At 37.3% G+C, this 22,143-nt stretch overlaps 2 protein-coding genes across 12 annotated transcripts in view; one reads left to right on the plus strand and one right to left on the minus strand.

Annotated features, from left to right (window-relative positions):
• Nucleotides 1-22,143, minus strand: part of LOC126746331 (partitioning defective 3 homolog) — a 76,776-nt gene that overhangs the window by 44,819 nt on the left and 9,814 nt on the right. For 4 of the 8 annotated variants that reach the window (XM_050454538.1, XM_050454535.1, XM_050454533.1 and 1 more), the window contains exons 2-7: nucleotides 18,146-18,370; nucleotides 7,099-7,305; nucleotides 6,504-7,035; nucleotides 3,144-3,306; nucleotides 2,658-3,087; nucleotides 2,404-2,598 (exon numbers count right to left, since the gene is read on the minus strand). In XM_050454538.1, the coding sequence (XP_050310495.1) occupies nucleotides 2,404-2,598; nucleotides 2,658-3,087; nucleotides 3,144-3,306; nucleotides 6,504-7,035; nucleotides 7,099-7,305; nucleotides 18,146-18,334 (1,716 nt within the window). In that variant the 5' untranslated portion in view covers nucleotides 18,335-18,370. Of the gene's footprint in view, nucleotides 1-2,403; nucleotides 2,599-2,657; nucleotides 3,088-3,143; nucleotides 3,307-6,503; nucleotides 7,036-7,098; nucleotides 7,306-18,145; nucleotides 18,383-22,143 lie in introns of those variants that run through there. The other 4 variants (XM_050454541.1, XM_050454536.1, XM_050454534.1 and 1 more) reach the window with 3 other exon arrangements.
• Nucleotides 12,668-20,955, plus strand: LOC126746335 (scoloptoxin SSD552-like). Of its 4 annotated transcripts, none has more exons than XM_050454547.1 (5): nucleotides 12,668-12,708; nucleotides 19,959-20,152; nucleotides 20,205-20,432; nucleotides 20,494-20,611; nucleotides 20,671-20,955. In XM_050454547.1, the coding sequence occupies exons 1-5, from the start codon at nucleotides 12,683-12,685 to the stop codon at nucleotides 20,921-20,923; spliced, it is 819 nt and encodes a 272-aa protein (XP_050310504.1). In that variant the 5' UTR covers nucleotides 12,668-12,682; the 3' UTR covers nucleotides 20,924-20,955. The 4 variants fall into 4 exon arrangements, with proteins under 4 accessions (XP_050310504.1, XP_050310507.1, XP_050310506.1 ...); XM_050454550.1 differs by having other exon boundaries at nucleotides 12,690-12,708; nucleotides 19,959-20,157; XM_050454549.1 differs by lacking the exon at nucleotides 12,668-12,708 and having other exon boundaries at nucleotides 19,735-20,157.

Here is a 22,143-nt window from a genome sequence, read left to right on the forward strand (position 1 = left end):
GCAATACGAACAACTCTAGCATTAATGGATTCAGTTTCTCTGCCAGTCATTCCCACAGAGGAGTGGACATTTATGAAGGAATTAGTAATTATATTAAAACCATTTTTTGATGTAACTGAGTTAATGTCTGGGGAAAAATACGTCACATTATCTTTAGTTATAATCATGACAAATGGGTTGAGAAATGTTTGTATTGAGATGTTGAATAGCGATCAGTTTACTACCGAAGTTAGCCAAAATTTTATAAAAAATCTTATACAAAACATAACATCGCGGCTTGGAGATTTAGAGTCCAGTAAGACCCTAATTGTGTCAACATTTCTGGATCCAAGGTTTAAGAATATTGGTTTTAGTAATCCTGTCGTTTCAGATAAGGCGAAGGAATATGTTACTGGTTTAGTAGCTCAAAATATAAGAGCAAGGTGCGAAACGACTGGAGAAGCAGGTTTAGAGGTTGGTGCCGGTAATGCGACGTCAGAAAAGCCACTATTTGACCTTTGGAAGCAGTTTAATAAGTCGGTGTCATCTCATCCTAAAGTCAATCAAAGTCCGCAGGCACGTGCTATAGTTGAAGTAAACCGTTACTTGGAGGAAGAAATTATCCCAAGGAACGAGGATCCTTTGAAGTGGTGGGCTAACAATGGTGCGGTTTTTCCAAATTTAAGCCATGTCGTCCGATGCAAGTTTGGAACAGTTTCAACTTCAGTTGCATGTGAACGCATGTTTTCAAAGACTGGTCTTATTATTTCGGAGCGGAGAAGTCGCATTAAGTTAGAGAAAGTAAAAAAAATTATGTTTTTAAATGTTAATCAAAAGTTACTTTGAGTTTTTATTACGTTTATTATTTCAGACTTTTTTAGATTTTTTTTCTATTTTTCACTTCTTTTAACGCTTTTCCCTGACTGTTATACTTACTATATGTTACAGTTTTATATACTCTTGTTGAATAGCTAAGTTTCAAGTTTTTCTTTAATAAATGTTTATAAATTAATAATAAACAAGTTATTTCTATTCCATAGAATATATGATTTTTTCTAAACAGCTTTTTATTAAGAATGTAATTTTGTTTTTTGAAATTAATTTTTTTTTCCAATTAGTAGTTTTTTTTAATATTAAATTTAATGGATGACAATAAAAATATTACACGGAAACAAAATATTAAAATATTTCCGTATTTCCAGTCACGCCATAACCCATCTCTATCCGCTACTTTCATAATCATAATACATTTTCAATGTTCGAATCCCGAATACTCCGTTTCCCGTTTGTGTTACACTCATCGAATCGCACTTCGCGTCGCAGTCGGCCAGTCCCGCCAGTCGCAGTCGTGTCGTGCTATTGCTATTCCATTTCCCAGCTATCATGACACTCGCGTCAATAGCCGCTCCGTATTCAATTTTAGTTGCTACAAAAATAGCAGCTATTTTTTGAAGCCGTAGCAGCTAACATTATTAGAAATCAAATAGCAGTTAAAAAATAGCAGGCTGCTATTTAGCAACCCATCTCTAGTCTGGAGCACAAGAGAAAGGTGGCTGATCTCTGTTTATTCTACCGTTATTATCACGGTAAGTATAATAACGGTATCAGGGCTGTTCCGGCAAGAAGGACGCGTCTAGCAGTTGCGGCTTATTAACATCGAGTCCGCCTGCCTACCCCAAGGACGTCGCTGTATCGGGACTCATTCATCTGGAGAACATCTTCTTTGTGGAACGGGCTTCCACCTCACATATTTCCCGACGCATACAAGCTGCAGCGATTCAAGATAAATGCCCACAAATATCTTCGCGCAAGCACCACTCCAAGAGTGACATAGGACTTTCCTCTTGTGCTTGTGTTTACCATTAAAAAAAAATTCTTTGGTAGAGTAACATGCTTGACAGTTCTTGATAATAGTAATAAAAATCCAAGATTTTGCAGCAGTCTCATCAGTCTTTTTTCGCTCATCTCTAGCTGCAGCATCATAAAAACGAAGGCAGGCTAAAATAACCAGGACCCGCTGCAATGAAACAGTGCATCGAAATAAATCACGTCCTGTTCCATCCGTTGCCAAAAGTGCTTCCAGATCGTCTTTACTGTATTTAAGGACTGATGGGTATATCAAAATGCCTAAAAATACTTAAAATTTTTGAAGAAATCAACTGGAGAAAATATTTTTTTTAATATTAATAAAAAAACTTATGACCCTGTATCTTGAAAACTGTGCATTTCCGGACCCATGTTTATAGAAACTTATGTCTCATATTTTTTTACAAGAAATCACCCATTGAAATATCTCCGTCTATTTTTCGAACACCCTGTATATAAAAATTGCAACTGGCTGTAAAACAGGTAAAAAAAAAACGAAGCACTACAGGAGGCAAAACGACTTACTCTTGACACTAATTAAATAACAATGGTACTTACGATGACCCTGGGTAATCCGTTGGTTCCAACCGGGACGTCCTCCTGCCTGGACACGACGATTTTCACCTTACTACCGGGCGGTACTTTCCGTAAAATCGCCACCGCCTCCGATTGACTTTTCCCGGTCATTTCTTCATCGTTCACTTGCAACAGACGATCCCCGATCTTCAGTCTGCCGTCTTCCACGGCCGCTCCCTAAAAACCGTTTAATTAGCACCGTTTAAACCTCGTTGTTCCCCCGAATTACTTCTTACTTCCGGGATGATGTTTTTAATGTAAATGGGACAATTTCCCCCGGCGGGATTGTCCCTCGTGGTGATACTAAATCCCAGGCCCCGGGGGCCTTTTATCAGTTCGATGTCGATTTTCCGGCCGATTTTCCGGGTGTTCGCGGTCAATAGGCCCTTGAGGTTCTTCGATATCGCGGGGATTTTCTTGGTCGGGGAAACGGTCGCCACTTTCGTGTTTGTACCCTCTGGAAAATTTACCCAATAAAAAGGTTTAATAGGATGGTTTATGGTAAACGTACGTTTTTGTTCGCACTCCACCATGATCCCGTGGTTTTCTTGATAATTCGGATAAACCGGGGGCGGGGGTTTGCGTAAGCTCTCCAGCCCGGAGGCCTTCACTACTTTCAGTCTTAATTCTTGGGAGGTGAGGGACATCTTGAAGATTTCCTGCACCCTAAAATTGATTGTTTGGGATGTAAACGGCCTTGGGATATGACGAATAGAACGCACCTCTGGAACGGAATGTTTATCAAGTTTTGCCCGTTAATTTCGACGATTCTATCGTAAATCGCTAGGCGGCCGTCTCGGTCGATCCTGCCACCCGGTTCGATCCCTTGAACCAGCAGTCCTCGGTCTTTTCCGGTGCCATCGTAGTCCGGTACCACGTGGATACCTAAAATGGACGTTTTTAATTTATTTTAAATTCTGATCTTGAAATCGTGATGCATAAAAGTTGATTTATTGATTAAGGCACGTGCCAATCTTTGAATCAAGTCTGTATCTTTAATAACAAAAACGTTGAATAACTTTTTGTTTCATTGAACAACTCAACTTAAGTGGAAAGGCTTGTGAGTTTCTCAAATCATATCTCTCCGATCTAATCGTGGATAAATAAAAAATTATTTCAACTAGATAGTTGGTATTTACAGGAGAAGTACCATAGGGTGTCAGCTACAAGCCCTGAAAGTTTCACATTATTGGGTCTCCTCAGTCAAAAGTTTTAAGGAAAATAGCGTTCGATCACTGGTCCAAAAAATTCTACCCTCAAGTTTAAAAATTCATAAAAAAATCAAATCAAGACCAATTTATTTGAAACTTACTGGGATTGTAATGCATTCTATTGGCAATCGATAGAAGAAGATCAGAAGTAAATTGGTCTATTATTCTTCAAGTTATAAAAGTTTTTCAAAAAATGGTCTAAAAAAATATAATCTCAAGTTTAAAAATTCATAAAAAGATCAAATCAAGACCAATTTATTTGAAACTTACTGGGATTGTAATGCATTCTATTGGCAATCGATAGAAGAAGACCAGAAGTAAATTGGTCAATTATTCTTTAAGTTATAAGAGTTTTTCAAAAAATGGTCTAAAAAAATATAGTCTCAAGTTTAAAAATTCATAAAAAAATCAAATCAAGACCAATTTATTTGAAACTTACTGGAATTGTAATGCATTCTATTGGCAATCGATAGAAGAAGACCAGAAGTAAATTGGTCTATTATTTTTTAAGTTATAAGAGTTTTTCAAAAAATGGTCTAAAAAAATATAGTCTCAAGTTTAAAAATTCATAAAAAAATCAAATCAAGACCAATTTTTTTGAAACTTACTGGAATTGTAATGCATTCTATTGGCAATCGATAGAAGAAGACCAGAAGTAAATTGGTCTATTATTTTTCAAGTTATAAGAGTTTTTCAAAAAATGGTCTAAAAAAATATAGTCTCAAGTTTAAAAATTCATAAAAAAATCAAATCAAGACCAATTTATTTGAAACTTACTGGAATTGTAATGCAATCTATTGGCAATCGATAGAAGAAGACCAGAAGTAAATTGGTCAATTATTCTTCAAGTTATAAAAGTTTTTCAAAAAATGGTCTAAAAAAATATAGTCTCAAGTTTAAAAATTCATAAAAAGATCAAATCAAGACCAATTTATTTGAAACTTACTGGGATTGTAATGCATTCTATTGGCAATCGATAGAAGAAGACCAGAAGTAAATTGGTCAATTATTCTTTAAGTTATAAAAGTTTTTCAAAAAATGGTCTAAAAAAATATAGTCTCAAGTTTAAAAATTCATAAAAAAATCAAATTAAGACCAATTTATTTGAAACTTACTGGAATTGTAATGCATTCTATTGGCAATCGATAGAAGAAGATCAGAAGTAAATTGGTCTATTATTCTTCAAGTTATAAAAGTTTTTCAAAAAATGGTCTAAAAAAATATAGTCTCAAGTTTAAAAATTCATAAAAAGATCAAATCAAGACCAATTTATTTGAAACTTACTGGGATTGTAATGCACTCTATTGGCAATCGATAGAAGAAGACCAGAAGTAAATTGGTCAATTATTCTTTAAGTTATAAAAGTTTTTCAAAAAATGGTCTAAAAAAATATAGTCTCAAGTTTAAAAATTCATAAAAAGATCAAATCAAGACCAATTTATTTGAAACTTACTGGAATTGTAATGCATTCTATTGGCAATCGATAGAAGAAGATCAGAAGTAAATTGGTCTATTATTCTTCAAGTTATAAAAGATTTTCAAAAAATGGTCTAAAAAAATATAGTCTCAAGTTTAAAAATTCATAAAAAAATCAAATCAAGACCAATTTATTTGAAACTTACTGGAATTGTAATGCATTCTATTGGCAATCGATAGAAGAAGACCAGAAGTAAATTGGTCTATTATTTTTTAAGTTATAAGAGTTTTTCAAAAAATGGTCTAAAAAAATATAGTCTCAAGTTTAAAAATTCATAAAAAAATCAAATCAAGACCAATTTATTTGAAACTTACTGGAATTGTAATGCATTCTATTGGCAATCGATAGAAGAAGACCAGAAGTAAATTGGTCTATTATTTTTCAAGTTATAAGAGTTTTTCAAAAAATGGTCTAAAAAAATATAGTCTCAAGTTTAAAAATTCATAAAAAAATCAAATCAAGACCAATTTTTTTGAAACTTACTGGGATTGTAATGCATTCTATTGGCAATCGATAGAAGAAGACCAGAAGTAAATTGGTCAATTATTCTTTAAGTTATAAAAGTTTTTCAAAAAATGGTCTAAAAAAATATAGTCTCAAGTTTAAAAATTCATAAAAAAATCAAATTAAGACCAATTTATTTGAAACTTACTGGAATTGTAATGCATTCTATTGGCAATCGATAGAAGAAGATCAGAAGTAAATTGGTCTATTATTCTTCAAGTTATAAAAGTTTTTCAAAAAATGGTCTAAAAAAATATAGTCTCAAGTTTAAAAATTCATAAAAAGATCAAATCAAGACCAATTTATTTGAAACTTACTGGGATTGTAATGCACTCTATTGGCAATCGATAGAAGAAGACCAGAAGTAAATTGGTCAATTATTCTTTAAGTTATAAAAGTTTTTCAAAAAATGGTCTAAAAAAATATAGTCTCAAGTTTAAAAATTCATAAAAAGATCAAATCAAGACCAATTTATTTGAAACTTACTGGGATTGTAATGCATTCTATTGGCAATCGATAGAAGAAGACCAGAAGTAAATTGGTCAATTATTCTTTAAGTTATAAAAGTTTTTCAAAAAATGGTCTAAAAAAATATAGTCTCAAGTGTAAAAATTTATAAAAAAATCAAATCAAAACCAATTTACCTAAAATTTCCTGGGGTTATAAAGTGTTCTATTGGTAATCGATGGAAGAAGACCAGAAGTAAATTGGTCAATTACTATCGGAACTATAAAAGTTTTTTAAAAAGTGGTTCAGTCAGCAAGTTTAAAAATTCAAATCAAGACCAATTGACTTCAAACTTACTGGGATCGTAAAGTGTTTTATTGATTACTTTTTTCTCTTTTAATAATTATTTATTACAATTGCAAATAAATAAATAAAACCCTTACCAAGTGGCCCCGGTTGGTTCCTGATAACCACCAAATCGCTCTTCTCCCCCACTCCCCAGACAGGGGTCGGACTACTACTACTGTTATTCGCCTGCCCCAGCGGTTCCTTCCTCCGGCTCTCCCTCGGGAGCGAGGTACTCGTGTGCGTCTTTGTAGCCGCCCTCTCGGCCGCCTCCGCCCACCGGTACCCCCCGCCGCCCTCGCCCAAAAACTGCATCGACAACCGATTGCTGCCATCTCTCGCCATTCGCTTGAACCCGGCCGCGGCCGAGTGATCTTCCTCCCTGCAGTCCTCCAGCCAGTCGCGAGGACTCGCGTATCCCGAACTGGGCGGTTCGAGGATCAAAGGGGCGGCACTCCATCGTTTCGTGTGGTCCGGAGGGGCGGGAGGGCCGCCCGCGGGCAATTGGTTTAGCGTCGGTTCGCTGCCGCGGCGCACTTGTAAACTCGGTACTCCGCCGGAGGCGATTTGTTCGCCGGTCACTTCGATGTCGGTACGGGGGTAAGACGGGCCGTATTTATGTTCGCCGTCCTGAAAATTCGAGTATAGGTTCATAAAAACACTTGATGAGTTTGTTAGGGTAGAAGTATTTACGTGGAAGAGGTCGGGGCTGCCGGTACCGACAGAGCTGCCGCTAGCGCCGTCGCCGCCCCCGTGGTGAATGTGCGAGCCGTCGCCGTCCTCGAAACTGGCCAAGATCTGCTCCCGGTCGTCGGCGACGTCGTTGAGGCGGTCGTCCGGGTCCAGGATGCCGCCCCCTTGGGACTGCAGGTTGTGGACCGACACCCACGCGTCTGGATTCTGCAAGCAAATATATTCGAAGATTTTTTTAAGGAAATAGATACTCCATATAAAGACTATAGAAATCTGAGTCAACAACAGAAGTTGTATGGTCAGAAGTTCTCATCAACCATTCTCAAAGGGAGGCTTTGCTGATTGATATGCACAGTGTAGCGAAAAGGTTTTTTACAGGCAATAAATAAAATTCTTATTACAGGAACCTGAAAAGCCTTTAGATGATAACACCCTATTGCCATCTATCGTACAGTAATGGCGATTAATAGAAACCTTCCTATTATAGGACACTGTATTACTACTTAACATCCCTTACACACTGTAGAAATAGCACGTTTTAAAACCCGTGAAGTGAAACTTTAATACTTTCGTTCGATGCTAATCGAAGCACTTTTACGGTACAATTATCGCATTAATTTCATTGATTAGCGCTAATTGTTAATTACTGGCGCTTTTACTGCAATTTCTTATCGATTACATAGAAAACCTTAGGGTGTGGTTCGAGCAATATACCGCCAACGTTTGAACGTTCCTGGCATATTATTTGATTTGTTTTGGTACCAAATATGGTTCGTAAATCTATGAACACGTACGGAATTGATTGTTTAACGTGGCCGTCACCGGATATCCTTAGGCGCTGCCTTTTGTAAATAAATTACTCTTCCAAAACAAGTGAATAATGGATCGTTGTTTATCGCACCCCTAGCAAGTGAATTTTTCCAGTACCAAATTCCTACGTTACATACAAAGACAATGGAAATAAATTATGGTTTATTAGCACAGAATAGCGGTTGGATGAGGAGGTGTGTCTCTTTGTATGGTATTCTACCGCTCCCTCTAGATCATTAGTCTAGACCGAAATGCAGAATTTATTCGTCGAGATGCCAGAAATATCATTTTTATAAGCGGTTTGCAGTAACAAGGTCGTGTGCAGTAAACCGTCACGGTATTTTCGCTTTTTTTTTGGGTACCATAGGTTTCGACCATGAAAAACGCTTAAAAAAGTTGTGGTTATCTAAATAGTAACGCTATCTGTAATGTAATATCGCAGTATAACGTAAAGGAAACTGTAAAATTTTTATCTGTGATGACACCCTATTGCCATCTGTCATACAATAGTGACAACTGAGCGAAATTTTACCACAGGAAACTGTAAATGTTAATGGAACTCTAACAGGTTCCTGTGATTACAATCTAATGCCATCAGTGGTGCGACAACATGGCAATTACAGGAAACTGTAAAACGCGGTCAAATTTTTTACAGATTCCTGTGATGATATCATATTGCCATCTGTCGTACAGTAATGGTAATATATAGAAATATTATGACAAGAAATATCATTCATGTGATTAAACCCTAATGCCATCTTATTGCTTTAACACCAATCCGTGAAAAGTTCTATTAACATTTACAAATTCCTGTAATAATAGTTAAATTTAATGTATGGCAGGTGGCACTGGCATAATATTTTACAGTTTCCTGTAATTGTAATGTTACTAACCTGTAAATGTTACCGCAATTTTTTACAGATTCCTGTAATGACACCCCATAGCCATCTGTCATACAATAGTGGCAACTAATAGAACTATTATCACAGGAAACTGTAAATGCTTACTTGCACCTTGTGATGAAACCCTAACGCCATCTATCTGTTGTATGCTGCCTCAGCGACATACAATAACTTTCCTATTACCCTTATTGCCATTTGTCATATTATAAATATAACAGTTATTACAAGAATCTGTAAATGTTAATGGAGCTTTAACAGGTTCCTGTGATTACAGTCTAATGCCATCGGTAGTGCAGCAACATGGCAATTACAGGAAACTGTAAGACGCGGTTGGATTTCTTACAGATTCCTGTGATGACATCCTATTGCCATCTGTCGTACAGTAATGGTAATACATAGAAATAGAATGACAAGAAACTGTAAATGCTTATTTCATTCATGTGATTAAACCCTAATGCCATCTTATTGCTTTAACACCAATCCGTGAAAAGTTCTATTAACATCTACAAATTCCTGTAATAATAGTTACATTTATTGTATGACAGGTGGCACTGGCATAAGATTTTATAGTTTCCTGAAATTGTAATGTTACTAACCTGTAAATGTTACCGGAATTTTTTACAGATTCCTGTAATGACAATCTAATGCCATCTGTCATTCAGAAACTATGAAACGCTCTTGGACCTTTTACAGGTTCCTGTGATGACACCCCATAGCCATCTGTCATACAATAGTGGCAACTAATAGAACTTTTATCACAGGAAACTGTAAATGCTTACTTGCACCTTGTGATGAAACCCTAACGCCATCTATCTGTTGTATGCTGCCTCAGCGACATACAATAACTTTCCTATTACCCTTATTGCCATTTGTCATATTATAAATATAACAGTTATTACAAGAATCTGTAAATGTTAATGGAGCTTTAACAGGTTCCTGTGATTACAGTCTAATGCCATCGGTAGTGCAGCAACATGGCAATTACAGGAAACTGTAAGACGCGGTTGGATTTCTTACAGATTCCTGTGATGACATCCTATTGCCATCTGCCGTACAGTAATGGTAATACATAGAAATAGAATGACAAGAAACTGTAAATGCTTATTTCATTCATGTGATTAAACCCTAATGCCATCTTATTGCTTTAACACCAATCCGTGAAAAGTTCTATTAACATCTACAAATTCCTGTAATAATAGTTACATTTATTGTATGACAGGTGGCACTGGCATAAGATTTTATAGTTTCCTGAAATTGTAATGTTACTAACCTGTAAATGTTACCGGAATTTTTTACAGATTCCTGTAATGACAATCTAATGCCATCTGTCATTCAGAAACTATGAAACGCTCTTGGACCTTTTACAGGTTCCTGTGATGACACCCCATAGCCATCTGTCATACAATAGTGGCAACTAATAGAACTATTATCACAGGAAACTGTAAATGCTTACTTGCACCTTCTGACGAAACCCTAACGCCATCTATCTGTTATATGCTGCCTCAGCGACATACAATACTTTCCCATTACCCTTATTGCCATTTGTCATATAATAAATATAACAACTATTACAGGAATCTGTAAATGTTAATTGAACTTTAACAGGTTCCTGTGATTACAATCTAATGCCATGGGTGGTACAGCAACATGGCAATTACAGGAAACTGTAAAACGCGGTTGGATTGTTTACAGATTCCTGTAACGACATCCTATTGCCATCTATCGTACAGTAATGGTAATAAATAGAAATATTATGACAAGAAACTGTAAATACTTATTTATTTCATTCATGTAATTAAGCCCTAATGCCATCTTATTGCCAATCCGTGAAAAGTTCTATAAACATTAATTTACAAATTCCTGTAATAATAGTTACATTTAATGTATGACAGGTGGCACTGGCCATAAGATTTTACAGTTTCCTGTAATTGTAATGTTATTAACCTTACTGGAATTTTTTACAGATTCCTGTGATACAATCTAATGCCATCTGTGATTCAGCAACGCGGCCAAGTACAAATACAGGGAACTATGAAACGCTTTTGGATTTTTTACAGGTTCCTGTGATGACACCCTATCATCGCCTTCTGTCAAAAATTTTATAAAACTGTAAATGTAAACTGTAATAAATTCTTTATGTAGTCCTGTGATCACTTTAACCCTAATGCAATATGTAGTGCTGCAGCGACAACATCACAATTACAGAATGCTGTAAAATGTTATTGGAACTTTTAGAGATGGCACCATCTGTCATATATTAAATACAACATTTACAGATTCCTGTAAAAATAGTTATATTTTATGACACATAGCACCTAAAAATTTCAATAAGATTTTACAGTTTCTTATAATCGCAAATGGAACTTTTTACAGATTCCAGTGATGACAATCTAATGCCATCTGTGGTGCAGCAACGTGCCCATAAATTTACAGGAAACTGTAAATACTCTCGGACCTCTTACAGGTTCCTGTAATGACATTCTATTACTGCCATCTGTCGTTCAGTTGCTTAACATCCAATACAGTTGAAAAAAAGACATGCGACGGTTTGTTTACATCAGCTGATGGGTCCTTGAAAAGAAAGCGTAATAAATTTCGCGAATCGGTAAAGACATCGAATTTCACTTTCACTCGGCACCGTCCGTCCCATGAGGACGACCGGTTCGGATCGGTTAATAATCCGTACGTTGACTTAACATTGTTGCATAATAAACCCCGATCGGTCCGTTATAACAGGGCAAATTAATTGATGAATTTATCAGGGAGGCCAACGCACCCGTTTCTTCCATATTTAAAAACATTTCTCACTTATTAATATTACTATTGTATAGCCGAGTGGAGTCGTTAATTATTACACGCGTTCGAACATCAACCATCAAGGAAACGGTGGAGAATCGCACGCGATTTATGTATAATAAATTTTGCATACATTAGATCGGCTGTACTTTATTTACAGTTTCCTGTAATTATGTAGTTTCTATTTGTCGTCACACAGATGTCAATACGATATAATCGTAGGAATCTGTAAAGAATTTCATTACTATAGTTACAGGTTGCTGTAATTACTGTGGCCATCTATCAGCAAGAACCAGAAAGTTCCAAGGATATAATAACATCATTATTACAGGGAACTTTTAAATATCATACAGTTTCCTGTAATTTCTTTGCATTATTGTCAACAGACTTGTCACTCACACATTGTCACGTCGTCACACTCATCAAAATTCTTGTAAACTTCGTCATGGGAAACGCAGAGACTAAACCGCAACCGGATCAAAAGAAACGAGACCCTCTAAGAGACTATTCCACGGAAATCCCCCAAAACATCTCCAGACCCACGTCCAATCTCTTACTGGCTTACTCCGAAGGAAATTACTATCCGTGCATCATCCTGAACCGAGCCAAGAATATGGCCCAAGGTTACTTGGTATTTTTCCTGCACAATCAAACGGAAACGGAAATTCCACCCCATAACGTTATCGGAAACTTTAACGTCCTGCTGGACTGCGAAATAAGCTTCCTGGTGGACGGACGCGTGTACTGCGGGGTGGTGCACAACATCAGCAGTACCAACCGCAGCGAAGCCACCAACTTTTTCGTTTCCTGTCAAGATAAATGCCTCTGGATTTCGTTGCCTTTTATATTCCTTACGCCCAGTCAACTACGGCAGATCTGTTGAAAAAATCAGCCGTTCTAGTGTGTTTAAAATTTTATAATAAAGCGAATCAAACTGCCAATTGAGTTTGAATTTACCGCCAAGGCAATCGTGATTGGCCAATCAATTAATGGCGTATTAGACACGCGCACTGTCATTGGTGAGATGGCGTTGTACCCAATAACAACTGTCAAAGGTGGAGGGCGGACAGCATTCGATGCCGCGCTGTTGCCAAACGTCCGAGTTAGTATTAAATTTAAAAAAAATTCAAGGAATTCCGAAATTGTAAGTAATAATAAGCTACTCAATATAATTTAAATCTACTGTCAATTTACGAGCCAAGGCAATCATGATTGGCCAGTTTACGGCGTAACAGACACGCCTTCTAAAGGTGAAACTAGTTAATAAGATGGCGCTGTACTAAAATAACGTGTGTACAGCATTTGGTGCCCGCGCAGTTGCCAAATGTTCGAGTTTGTATTACGGTTACAAGAAAATTCAAGGCATTTTAAAATAATCAAGGGAATTCAAATTTGCCGCCAGTTTTTGAGCCAAGTCGATCCTGATTGGTCACTTAGTCTTCCTAAGTTTCAATTTGATTAACCAGATGTCGCTGTTCAAACTGTCAAATGGTTATTTTCCAGGATGGGGTGCGGACAGCATTCGATGCCCCGGCGTTGCCAAACGTTAAATTTAAAATTAAGAGAATTCAAGGAATACCGAAGTTGTAATACAAAACTACTTAATGGAATTCAAATGTGCCGCCAACTTTTGAGCCAAGGCGATCCTGATTGGTCACTTAACGGTCTAATAGCCACGTTTACTAAGTTTCAATTTAATTGACGAGATGGCGCTGTTCAAACTGTCAAATGGATTTTTTCAAAAGTGGAGTGCGGACAGCATTCGATGCCGCGCTGTTGCCTAACGTCCGAGTTAGTATTAAATTAAAAAAAAAAATTCAAGGAATTCGGAAATTGTAGGTAATAATAAGCTACCTGATATAATTTAAATCTACTGTCAATTTACGAACCAAGGCAATCATGATTGGCCAGTTAAGGGCGTAATAGACACGCCCTCTAAAGGTGAAACTAGTTAATAAGATGGCGCTGTACTAAAATAGCGTGTGTACAGCATTTGGTGCCCGCGTAGTTGGCAAACGTTCGAGTTTGTATTACGGTTACAAGAAAATTCAAGGCATTTTAAAATAATCAATGGAATTCAAATTTGCCGCCAGTTTTTGAGCCAAGGCGAACCTGATTGGTCACTTAAAGGCGTAATAGCTACGCTTCCCAAGTTTCAATTTAATTAACCAGATGGCGCTAATCAAACTGTCAAATGGATTTTTTCAAGGGTGGAGTGCGGACAGCATTCGATGCCTCGGCGTTGCCAAACGTTAAATTTAAAAATAATAAAATTCAAGGAATATCGAAGTTGTAATACAAAACTACTTAATGGAATTGAAATTTGCCGCCAATTTTTGAGTCAAGGCGATCCTGATTGGTCAATTAACGCCTTATTAGACTTGCTTTCTAAGGGTCAAACTAGTTGGCAAGATGGCGCTGTACTAAGGTGGCTGGTGGACGGCTTTAAAAGCGTCAGTGTTGCCAAACGTTCGAGTTTGTATTACGTTCCAAGAAAATTCAAGGCATTCCAAAATCGTAATATTAAAATAATCAATGGAATTCAAATTTGCCGCCGGTTTTTGAGCCAAGGCGATCCTGATTGGTCACTTAAAGGCGTAATAGCTACGCTTCCCAAGTTTCAATTTAATTAACCAGATGGCGCTAATCAAACTGTCAAATGGATTTTTTCAAGGGTGGGGTGCGGACAGCATTCGATGCCCCGGCGTTGCCAAACGTTAAATTTAAAATTAAGAGAATTCAAGGAATACCGAAGTTGTAATACAAAACTACTTAATGGAATTCAAATTTGCCGCCAACTTTTGAGCCAAGGCGATCCTGATTGGTCACTTAACGGCCTAATAACCACGTTTACTAAGTTTCAATTTGATTGACGAGATGGCGCTGTTCATACTGTCAAATTGATTTTTTCAAGGGTGGGGTGCGGACATCATTAGATGCCGCGCTGTTGCCAAACGTTCGAGTATTAAATTAAAAAAAAAAATTCAAGGAATTCGGAAATTGTAGGTAATAATAAGCTACTTGATATAATTTAAATCTACTGTCAATTTACGAGCCAAGACAATCATGATTGGCCAGTTTACGGCGTAACAGACACGCCTTCTAAAGGTGAAACTAGTTAAGAAGATGGCGCTGTACTAAAATAGCGTGTGTACAGCATTTGGTGCCCGCGCAGTTGTCAAACGTTCGAGTTTGTGTAAGAAAATTTAAAGCATTTTAAAATTGTAATATTAAAATAATCAATGGCATTCAAATTTGCCGCCAGTTTCTGAGCCAAGGCGAACCTGATTGGTCACTTAAAGGCGTAATAGCCACGCTTCCTAAGTTTCAATTTGATTGACGAGATTGGCGCTGTTCAAACTGTCAAATGGATTTTTTCAAGGGTGGGGTGCGGACAGCATTCGATGCCTCGGCGTTGCCAAACGTTAAATTAAAAAACAAGAAAATTCAAGGAATTCCGAAATTGTAATAATAAACCAATTAATTATTGAAAATAATAGGTTTATCGGGATACTCCGTAAGACGCGAAGCAGAGCAAGTAAAGATGGTACCTGCCGACGCGTGTTTCAGCTTTTCGGCTTCTTCAGGGCAGGACAATAAGGAACCAAAGGCAAAAGTAGTTTTGTTTGTTTCACTGTATACAAACCTATTCTTTTGCTATTTAACTCTCCGTGCTATCTTTAACCAATTGAATTTAAATTTGCCGCCAATTTTTGAGCCCAGGCAATCTTGATTGATCAATTATTGGCATATTAGCCACGTTTCCTAACGTTCAAACTATTTAACAAGATGGCGCCCTACAAGTGGTGACATGCCGACAGCATTCAGTCCCGTAGTGTTGCCAAACGTTCGAGTTTGTCCTAAATTACAAGAAAATTCAAGGCATTTCAAAAGTGTAATAATAAACTACGCGGTGGAATTTAAATTTGCCGCCAACTCTTGAACCGATGCCTTCTAAGTGTCAAACTGATTGGTCAGATGTCGCTATTCGAACTGTCAATGAATTATTTAAAGGGTGGTATTATACGGACAGCATCGAGTGCCGAAGCGTTGCCAAACATTAAAATAACAAAAAACGGTCTTACTTTTTGAGATGGTCTGTTAAGGGTTTCTCCATTTTCGAAAATCCCTTCGAAAATCGGCACGTACAACTCCCTAAGTTTCACACTTTTGCTTCGAAACTTGTACTTCGCGGAATAAAGTCGTAAAAGGTCCTTGATGCGCCCCATAACGGACCTACTCGCGACGCGATTCGACATTCACTGAAGTCACATCGCCCTACAAAACGTTTTAATCCTCTTAAGGGATAAGCCCGTCCGCACCAATGCAAGGTCCGTCGTCCTCGACGATTAAATTAATTGCGCAATTTTATTTTTAGTTCTAAGAAGCGAATAAAATTCCCTTCATTTCACACTAGAAGCGTGGTAATTAATGTAATGAAGTTTGAATGCCCGGAAGTATGCGTTATTTGAACCGAATTCCGGTTCGGAGGACCACGTTGGTGCAAGTCGTCTATTTTGCTTCTATATGGTACCAAAAATTACGATTGTTAAGGTATTTTTGGAATTCCCATTAAAACGTATATTGACCTGACCCGACCGCGGTATTATCGACACGAACGGATGGGGACGACAAATTATCGTAGGTAGAATTTTTTTTTCGTTGTACAAGAATTATTCCTTTGTTTTTTTAGGATTGCACCAATTAAAATTCCATGTACACTTGAGACAAGTGTATAGGCACTCAAGTATAATCAAACACTTGTTATAAGAAATTTAGGCACTTTAGATTAAAGGCATTAATGTCAGACGAGGCACATATGGCCCATAAAATCTCACCCAGCCCTTTAAAAGCAATAAACTTCTTGATCGATTTTACCCATCAAGAACTATTGGGTAAAAAAATAAATTTGGCAACATTGTCAATGGGGTTTGACATGCGCAAGAAAAGTTACGCCATTTTGATAAATAACGTCATTGCAGTCTAAATATTTAGTCGAGAATATGAACATTTTTAAGTAATTAACTTGCTTGAATAAATTAATTTCTTATTGATATTATCTGAAAAAATCAACATTTGGCAACGTCGGCACAACCATGACGTTCTACATATTGATCTGTCAACAACGTCAGTATTTGGCGGATGCTAGGCCACTGTTGTCATAGAGAACTTAAGAAGTGAAAGATGGCGTCGCATATCGCCGTATGACAGAAGAGTACAGAAACTATTAATTGATTACTGTACTATGTGACCCGTTGTATATTGTTAAGATTATCCGAAAAAAAAAATAAAGTTTGGCAACGTCGGCGCATTTTTGACATTTTAATCATTCATTTGTCAAGAGTGTCAAAAGTGACACAAATGTTTGGACAAAACTTCACCGTATGACGTGAGCTATATGACAACCATGACAGGGGAGAATAAAAATTACCAATTTTTATGAACAACCTTTGCTATACTATAAGTGATAATTCATTTGCTTCGATGCATTATCATATTATTAGGATTATAGAAGAAAAATAAATTTGGCAACGTTGCCACGTTTTAACAACTCATCTATCAAAAATGCTTAACATTATTGACAGATGCCAAAGGATGAGAATTTCACCGTATTGACTGTCATTGGAATCTAAAAATTTATTCCGTGAATATGTATATATTAAAATAATTCACTTGCATTTTATCGAGATCATCGAAAAAAATAAAAATTTGGCAACAACGGCATATTTTTGGCGTTCTAGTAGTTCATCTATCAACGATGTCAAAAGTGACAGGTGCCAAGACATTATTCTCGCAAACAACTTGTCTTAAGCAAATCAAATATGGCGTCGCAACTCGCCGTATTATGAATTTTCATAAATTTAAGTTATTAAAATGCATTTTGCGTCAATAATACATTAGCATTTTTTATGGAATTATCGTAAAAAAAAAATATAAAATTTGACAACGTCGGCACGTTCTTGACATTTTAATAATTCATCTGTCAACAACGTAAAAAGTGACAGATGCAATGATGTTGTTGTCACGGGAAACCTGGCCTAAGCGAATCAAAGATGAGCCCGCTGTATGACGTGAGACAATAAGAAATTACCAGTTTTTAAAAACAATCTTTACTGTATTCCGTGAACAGCTAAACTATTTGCATATTATTAGGATCAATTGGCAACGTCGGTACTTTCTTGACGTTCTAACAATTCATCTGTCAAAGGTGCAAATCAAAGATGGCGTCGCACAGATATGACGTCAAAGCGACTTTTACTCAAGTGAACCAGTAACCCACTTGATGCTTTCCCCGAGTCAACTTAACCATTTAACCGTAGAAGAAGAATATTACATACCTATCGAGCAATTAAAGCCATTATACACATATTATAACTATTAGCATATGACACGTTTTACCCATTACGGTTGCAACTCGACCATAACATTAATAACGACGGCGGAAAATGCCCCCGGGGGGCCCAAACTGGCCGGTTCACCTTTGAAGGTTGCAAGAATGCAGACGCAAATTCTCGACCGGTATGCGCGGTTTTTCTTACCTTTTTACCGTCCTCCCGTTTGTTTTTGGTCCTGGTTATCGATATCCGGGTGGTGGACCTGCCCGGGACGTTCCGCTGCAACTTCTCCACGTTGTAACTCTGTTGCCTCCATCCGAACAATTGCACGATCTTCTCCGCGACATCCGAACATTTTGGGGCGCCACTGATCGTTTGACAACTATCGAACATCGCACAAATGTTCGTGCCACACCCCTTCGTTGTTCACTGATAAGAACGCGGATTTGCCATTGAATGAATTGTTTTATAGAAACTGTATATAACACGGTAGAGAGCGCGGAACAATTAAACGTCATTATCAAGTAAATAATATCGCGATTATTATTATTAAAACAAAACGGTAACCGGGAGTTGATAAGGTGGAATTATCTTGCGGTAAAAGAGCGGCGAGCATGTCGAATGAATACCCGGTATCTATATTAGTGATCTATGTTATTTCGGTATGGTTGTATGATTATGGCTTTATGGAATATGCACGCGATTTTGTTCGGTTTCCAATGGTCTAATGTTAGAACTTTAAAGTGCAATATATCCTAAAGTAGGGATCCTATTGACATGTTTCATATGACCTTCTTATAGGAAATTCAATTCTATACAACTTTGAATTAATCATTGATTATCGTAAAATCAATACTAAGCGAGATATTTGCCAAAAAATGAACCTGGGTGCTTTAATACCCCATTGAATAATGTTAAAACTAAAATGACTATATCTCCTAAACTAAAGGTCCGATTGAATTTTTTTATAGGAGTTTCTTATAGCGAATTCAATTCTATACAACTTTGAATTAATCATTGATTATCGTAAAATCAATACTAAGTGAGATATTTGCCAAAAACGAACCGGGGTACTTTAATACCCCATTGAATAATGTTAAAACTCAAATGATGATATCTCCTAAACTAAAGGTCCGATTGAAATTTTCTATAGGAGTTTCTTATAGGGAATTCAATTCTATACAACTTTGAATTAATCATTGATTATCGTAAAATCAATACTAAGTGAGATATTTGCCAAAAAATGAACCGGAATGCTTTAATACCCCATTGAATAATGTTAAAACTCAAATGATTATATCTCCTAAACTAAAGGTCCGATTGAAATTTTCTATAGGAGTTTCTTATAGGGAATTCAATTCTGTACAACTTTGAATTAACCACTGATTATCGTAAAATCAATACTAAGTGAGATATTTGCCAAAAAATGAACCTGGGTGCTTTAATACCCCATTGAATAATGTTAAAACTCAAATGATGATATCTCCTAAGCTAAAGGTCCGATTGAAATTTTCTATAGGAGTTTCTTATAGGGAATTCAATTCTGTAGAACTTTGAATTAATCAATAATTATCGTAAAGTCAATATTAAGCGAGGTATTTGGGAAAATATTGACCTTGGCCCTCAATACTTCAAATGGTCATATCTCCTAAACTAAGACACCTACTAAAATGTTTTTAAGACCTTTCTTATAGGAAATTGAATTCTCTATAACCTTGCATCAATAACTTTGACCCCTCTTCAATGACATTAAACGTCTTTCTCTCTCTACATATATCTTAATAACGGAACCATTATGTAAAAATCCCAACAAAACGATTGTGTGTCTGTGTATATAACAGTACGCCTAACACCGCTGCTAATAGGTGCACGAAACAAGCAAATATGAAAGTCGCCTCGTGTACTAGTATGCAAAACGAAAAAGGTCAAACCCCTCGTATATGGGAACCACAATACGTCAAAACTGTCAATTGACAATGTCAAAACTCGTCGTCCTATTGAACTTCTTAATATCCAGTTCGGCTCTGCTGATCAAAGACATCGACTGGTGCGACGCCCCCACCTGTAAAGTCCCGTACATGCACACCATATGCAAGTGGGGTCTCAAATGTATGCCCGAGAGACGTTGCGAGACCGACGTGGGGTTCACCAAGACCATCAAGGATCACCTCATGGAGCTGCACAACAAGAAACGGAGCGAGATAGCGCTAGGTCGGGTGAGGAGGAGGAGTGAAAGAGTGACCAATTATGAGGATTTCCGCAGGTGAGGACCAAAGGGTGCCGGAGGGAGCAAGAGGGGCTGCCAACATGCGGGTGATGCAATGGGATATTCACCTGGAGTATGTGGCCAGGTGCCATTCGAGACAGTGCGATCCGGACCACGACCAGTGCAGGGAGATCCCCAGGTTTCCCAAGTCCGGCCAGAATATTTTCACCCTGGACGCGGACTTTGAGGTGGACCTCAGGGAGGTGGTGGACAAGGCGGTTGAAGGCACGCGCGGGGCTCCGCTGGATACACACTAAAACCCTTAACAAGCGCTTTTTCTTTGCAGAATGGTACGGGGAAGTTCGACATATCCCCGAGGATGTCTATCAGGAGTACCGTTACGCCGACTACGACTCTCCGGATCGTTTCACCCAAATGGTTTGGGCGAACACTGGTTGGATGGGGTATAACCATCACACTTTGTCAAAAAGACTATTTTACCCATTGCAATATTATATTCTAGATGTGGTTTGTCGCACATGACCAGACACGACGGTACCTTCAAGTACTTTTTGGTGTGCAACTACGGGGTGAGCGGCAACATCGAGGGCGAGCCGATTTATAAAGTGGGCGAGGCCTGTTCGGAATGTCCCAATAACAAACGCTGCAACCAGAGGTACAAGGGTCTATGCGGGGACGTGATGGACGAGCCCTTGAAGTGCCCTTGTGAAGATCAGCAAGAGGAACAGGGGGCGACGGCAACGCCGCAGGGCTAAAAATCGTTTAATTTCTATGAAAATATAAGTTTACCAATAATTAGCGTGAATATAACCGTATATCCGGCTTAAAGGAGCTTTATTTTAGCGGGGGGATAAATAAGCATTTATCTTGGAATTTGCGTTTTTTTTTTGTGTTTCGGTCGAAATTAGACGTGACGCATAATATAACGATCGCGGCAATTTAGATAAGGATTCGTTGCTATTGTTATCGGCGCCAACCATTAAATAATATAAAAACGAGTCTGAACAGTTTGGCAACAGTGCGAGCGTCTTGTAGGTTTAGCCGCTACTAGAGTGTGAACTCAAGTGTCAATGTCAACGCGTTAAACTGTCAAATGTCAAAAGGTGAAGTATAATGAGGGTGGAGAACACGAACTTAAAAATATACCTGGACTGCTAATGCATATGGCCACGATACCCAAAAATGACCACTGCATGGTGGCCGCCATTTCTATAGTGGTTGTGTCCTTTTGATGTTGGTCATTCTGAAAATTTTTAGTGTTGCCAACAAAAAACATATTAAATAACGGTAATGAAGTTGACATTTGACGTGTGAGTATAGCGGATTGCCTAGTTTTTGACGATTTGTAAACGATGCTTGGGTATATCGTCTGGAACAGGCGATGTATCTTTCTCCTTATTTAATACGTGAATCTTTATTTAAAGGTATTTGGTTCAGTTTCTCAAAACCGAATTATTGTGAATTGTCTGTCCATCTGTGTTATTTATAATAGAATAATATATTGAGTTGTTGACAGAATAATATATTTTTTCTATATAAACCCTTTATAATTACAAACCCTCATAAAATCATCTATATTTTGATTCTTATATATGGTTCTACCTATTAATGTGGAAACACTGTACATGGAAGGAAAGTAAAACTCGTAATAGTAAAAATAGAATGAAAATAAGTGTTTTTAACTGAATTTGTTAAGTAAATACAAGCAAAAATTTAAATCAATATCATGATTTTCATAGTATTAGGATTTATAAGATTCAAGATTATCAGAATGATAAAACAAATATAAGTACCAGAAAAATCACAGATCTAACGCAACTATCTTAAATTCTTACCTATATGTAGAACTTCTAACTTTCTATTTTGTATTTTGTAAACATAACCTCTCAAAAACTTTAATTCTTTTGTTTCCCTACAGTTGGCACAATTAAAATTTGTCAGAGTGACCAACAACGAAAGGACACAATCACGCAAA

Source organism: Anthonomus grandis, chromosome 17 (genome assembly GCF_022605725.1).
Source record: "Anthonomus grandis grandis chromosome 17, icAntGran1.3, whole genome shotgun sequence".
Lineage (NCBI taxonomy): Eukaryota > Metazoa > Arthropoda > Insecta > Coleoptera > Curculionidae > Anthonomus > Anthonomus grandis.

Coding starts and splice junctions, on each gene's coding strand:
- LOC126746335 (XM_050454546.1), top strand. CDS start 19,882: ATGGGAACCACAATACGTCAAAACTGTCAATTGACAATGTCAAAACTC. Junction 20,153..20,204: donor ACGGAGCGAGATAGCGCTAG/GTCGGGTGAGGA, acceptor GGATTTCCGCAG/GTGAGGACCAAAGGGTGCCG. Junction 20,433..20,493: donor GGTGGACAAGGCGGTTGAAG/GCACGCGCGGGG, acceptor TTTTCTTTGCAG/AATGGTACGGGGAAGTTCGA.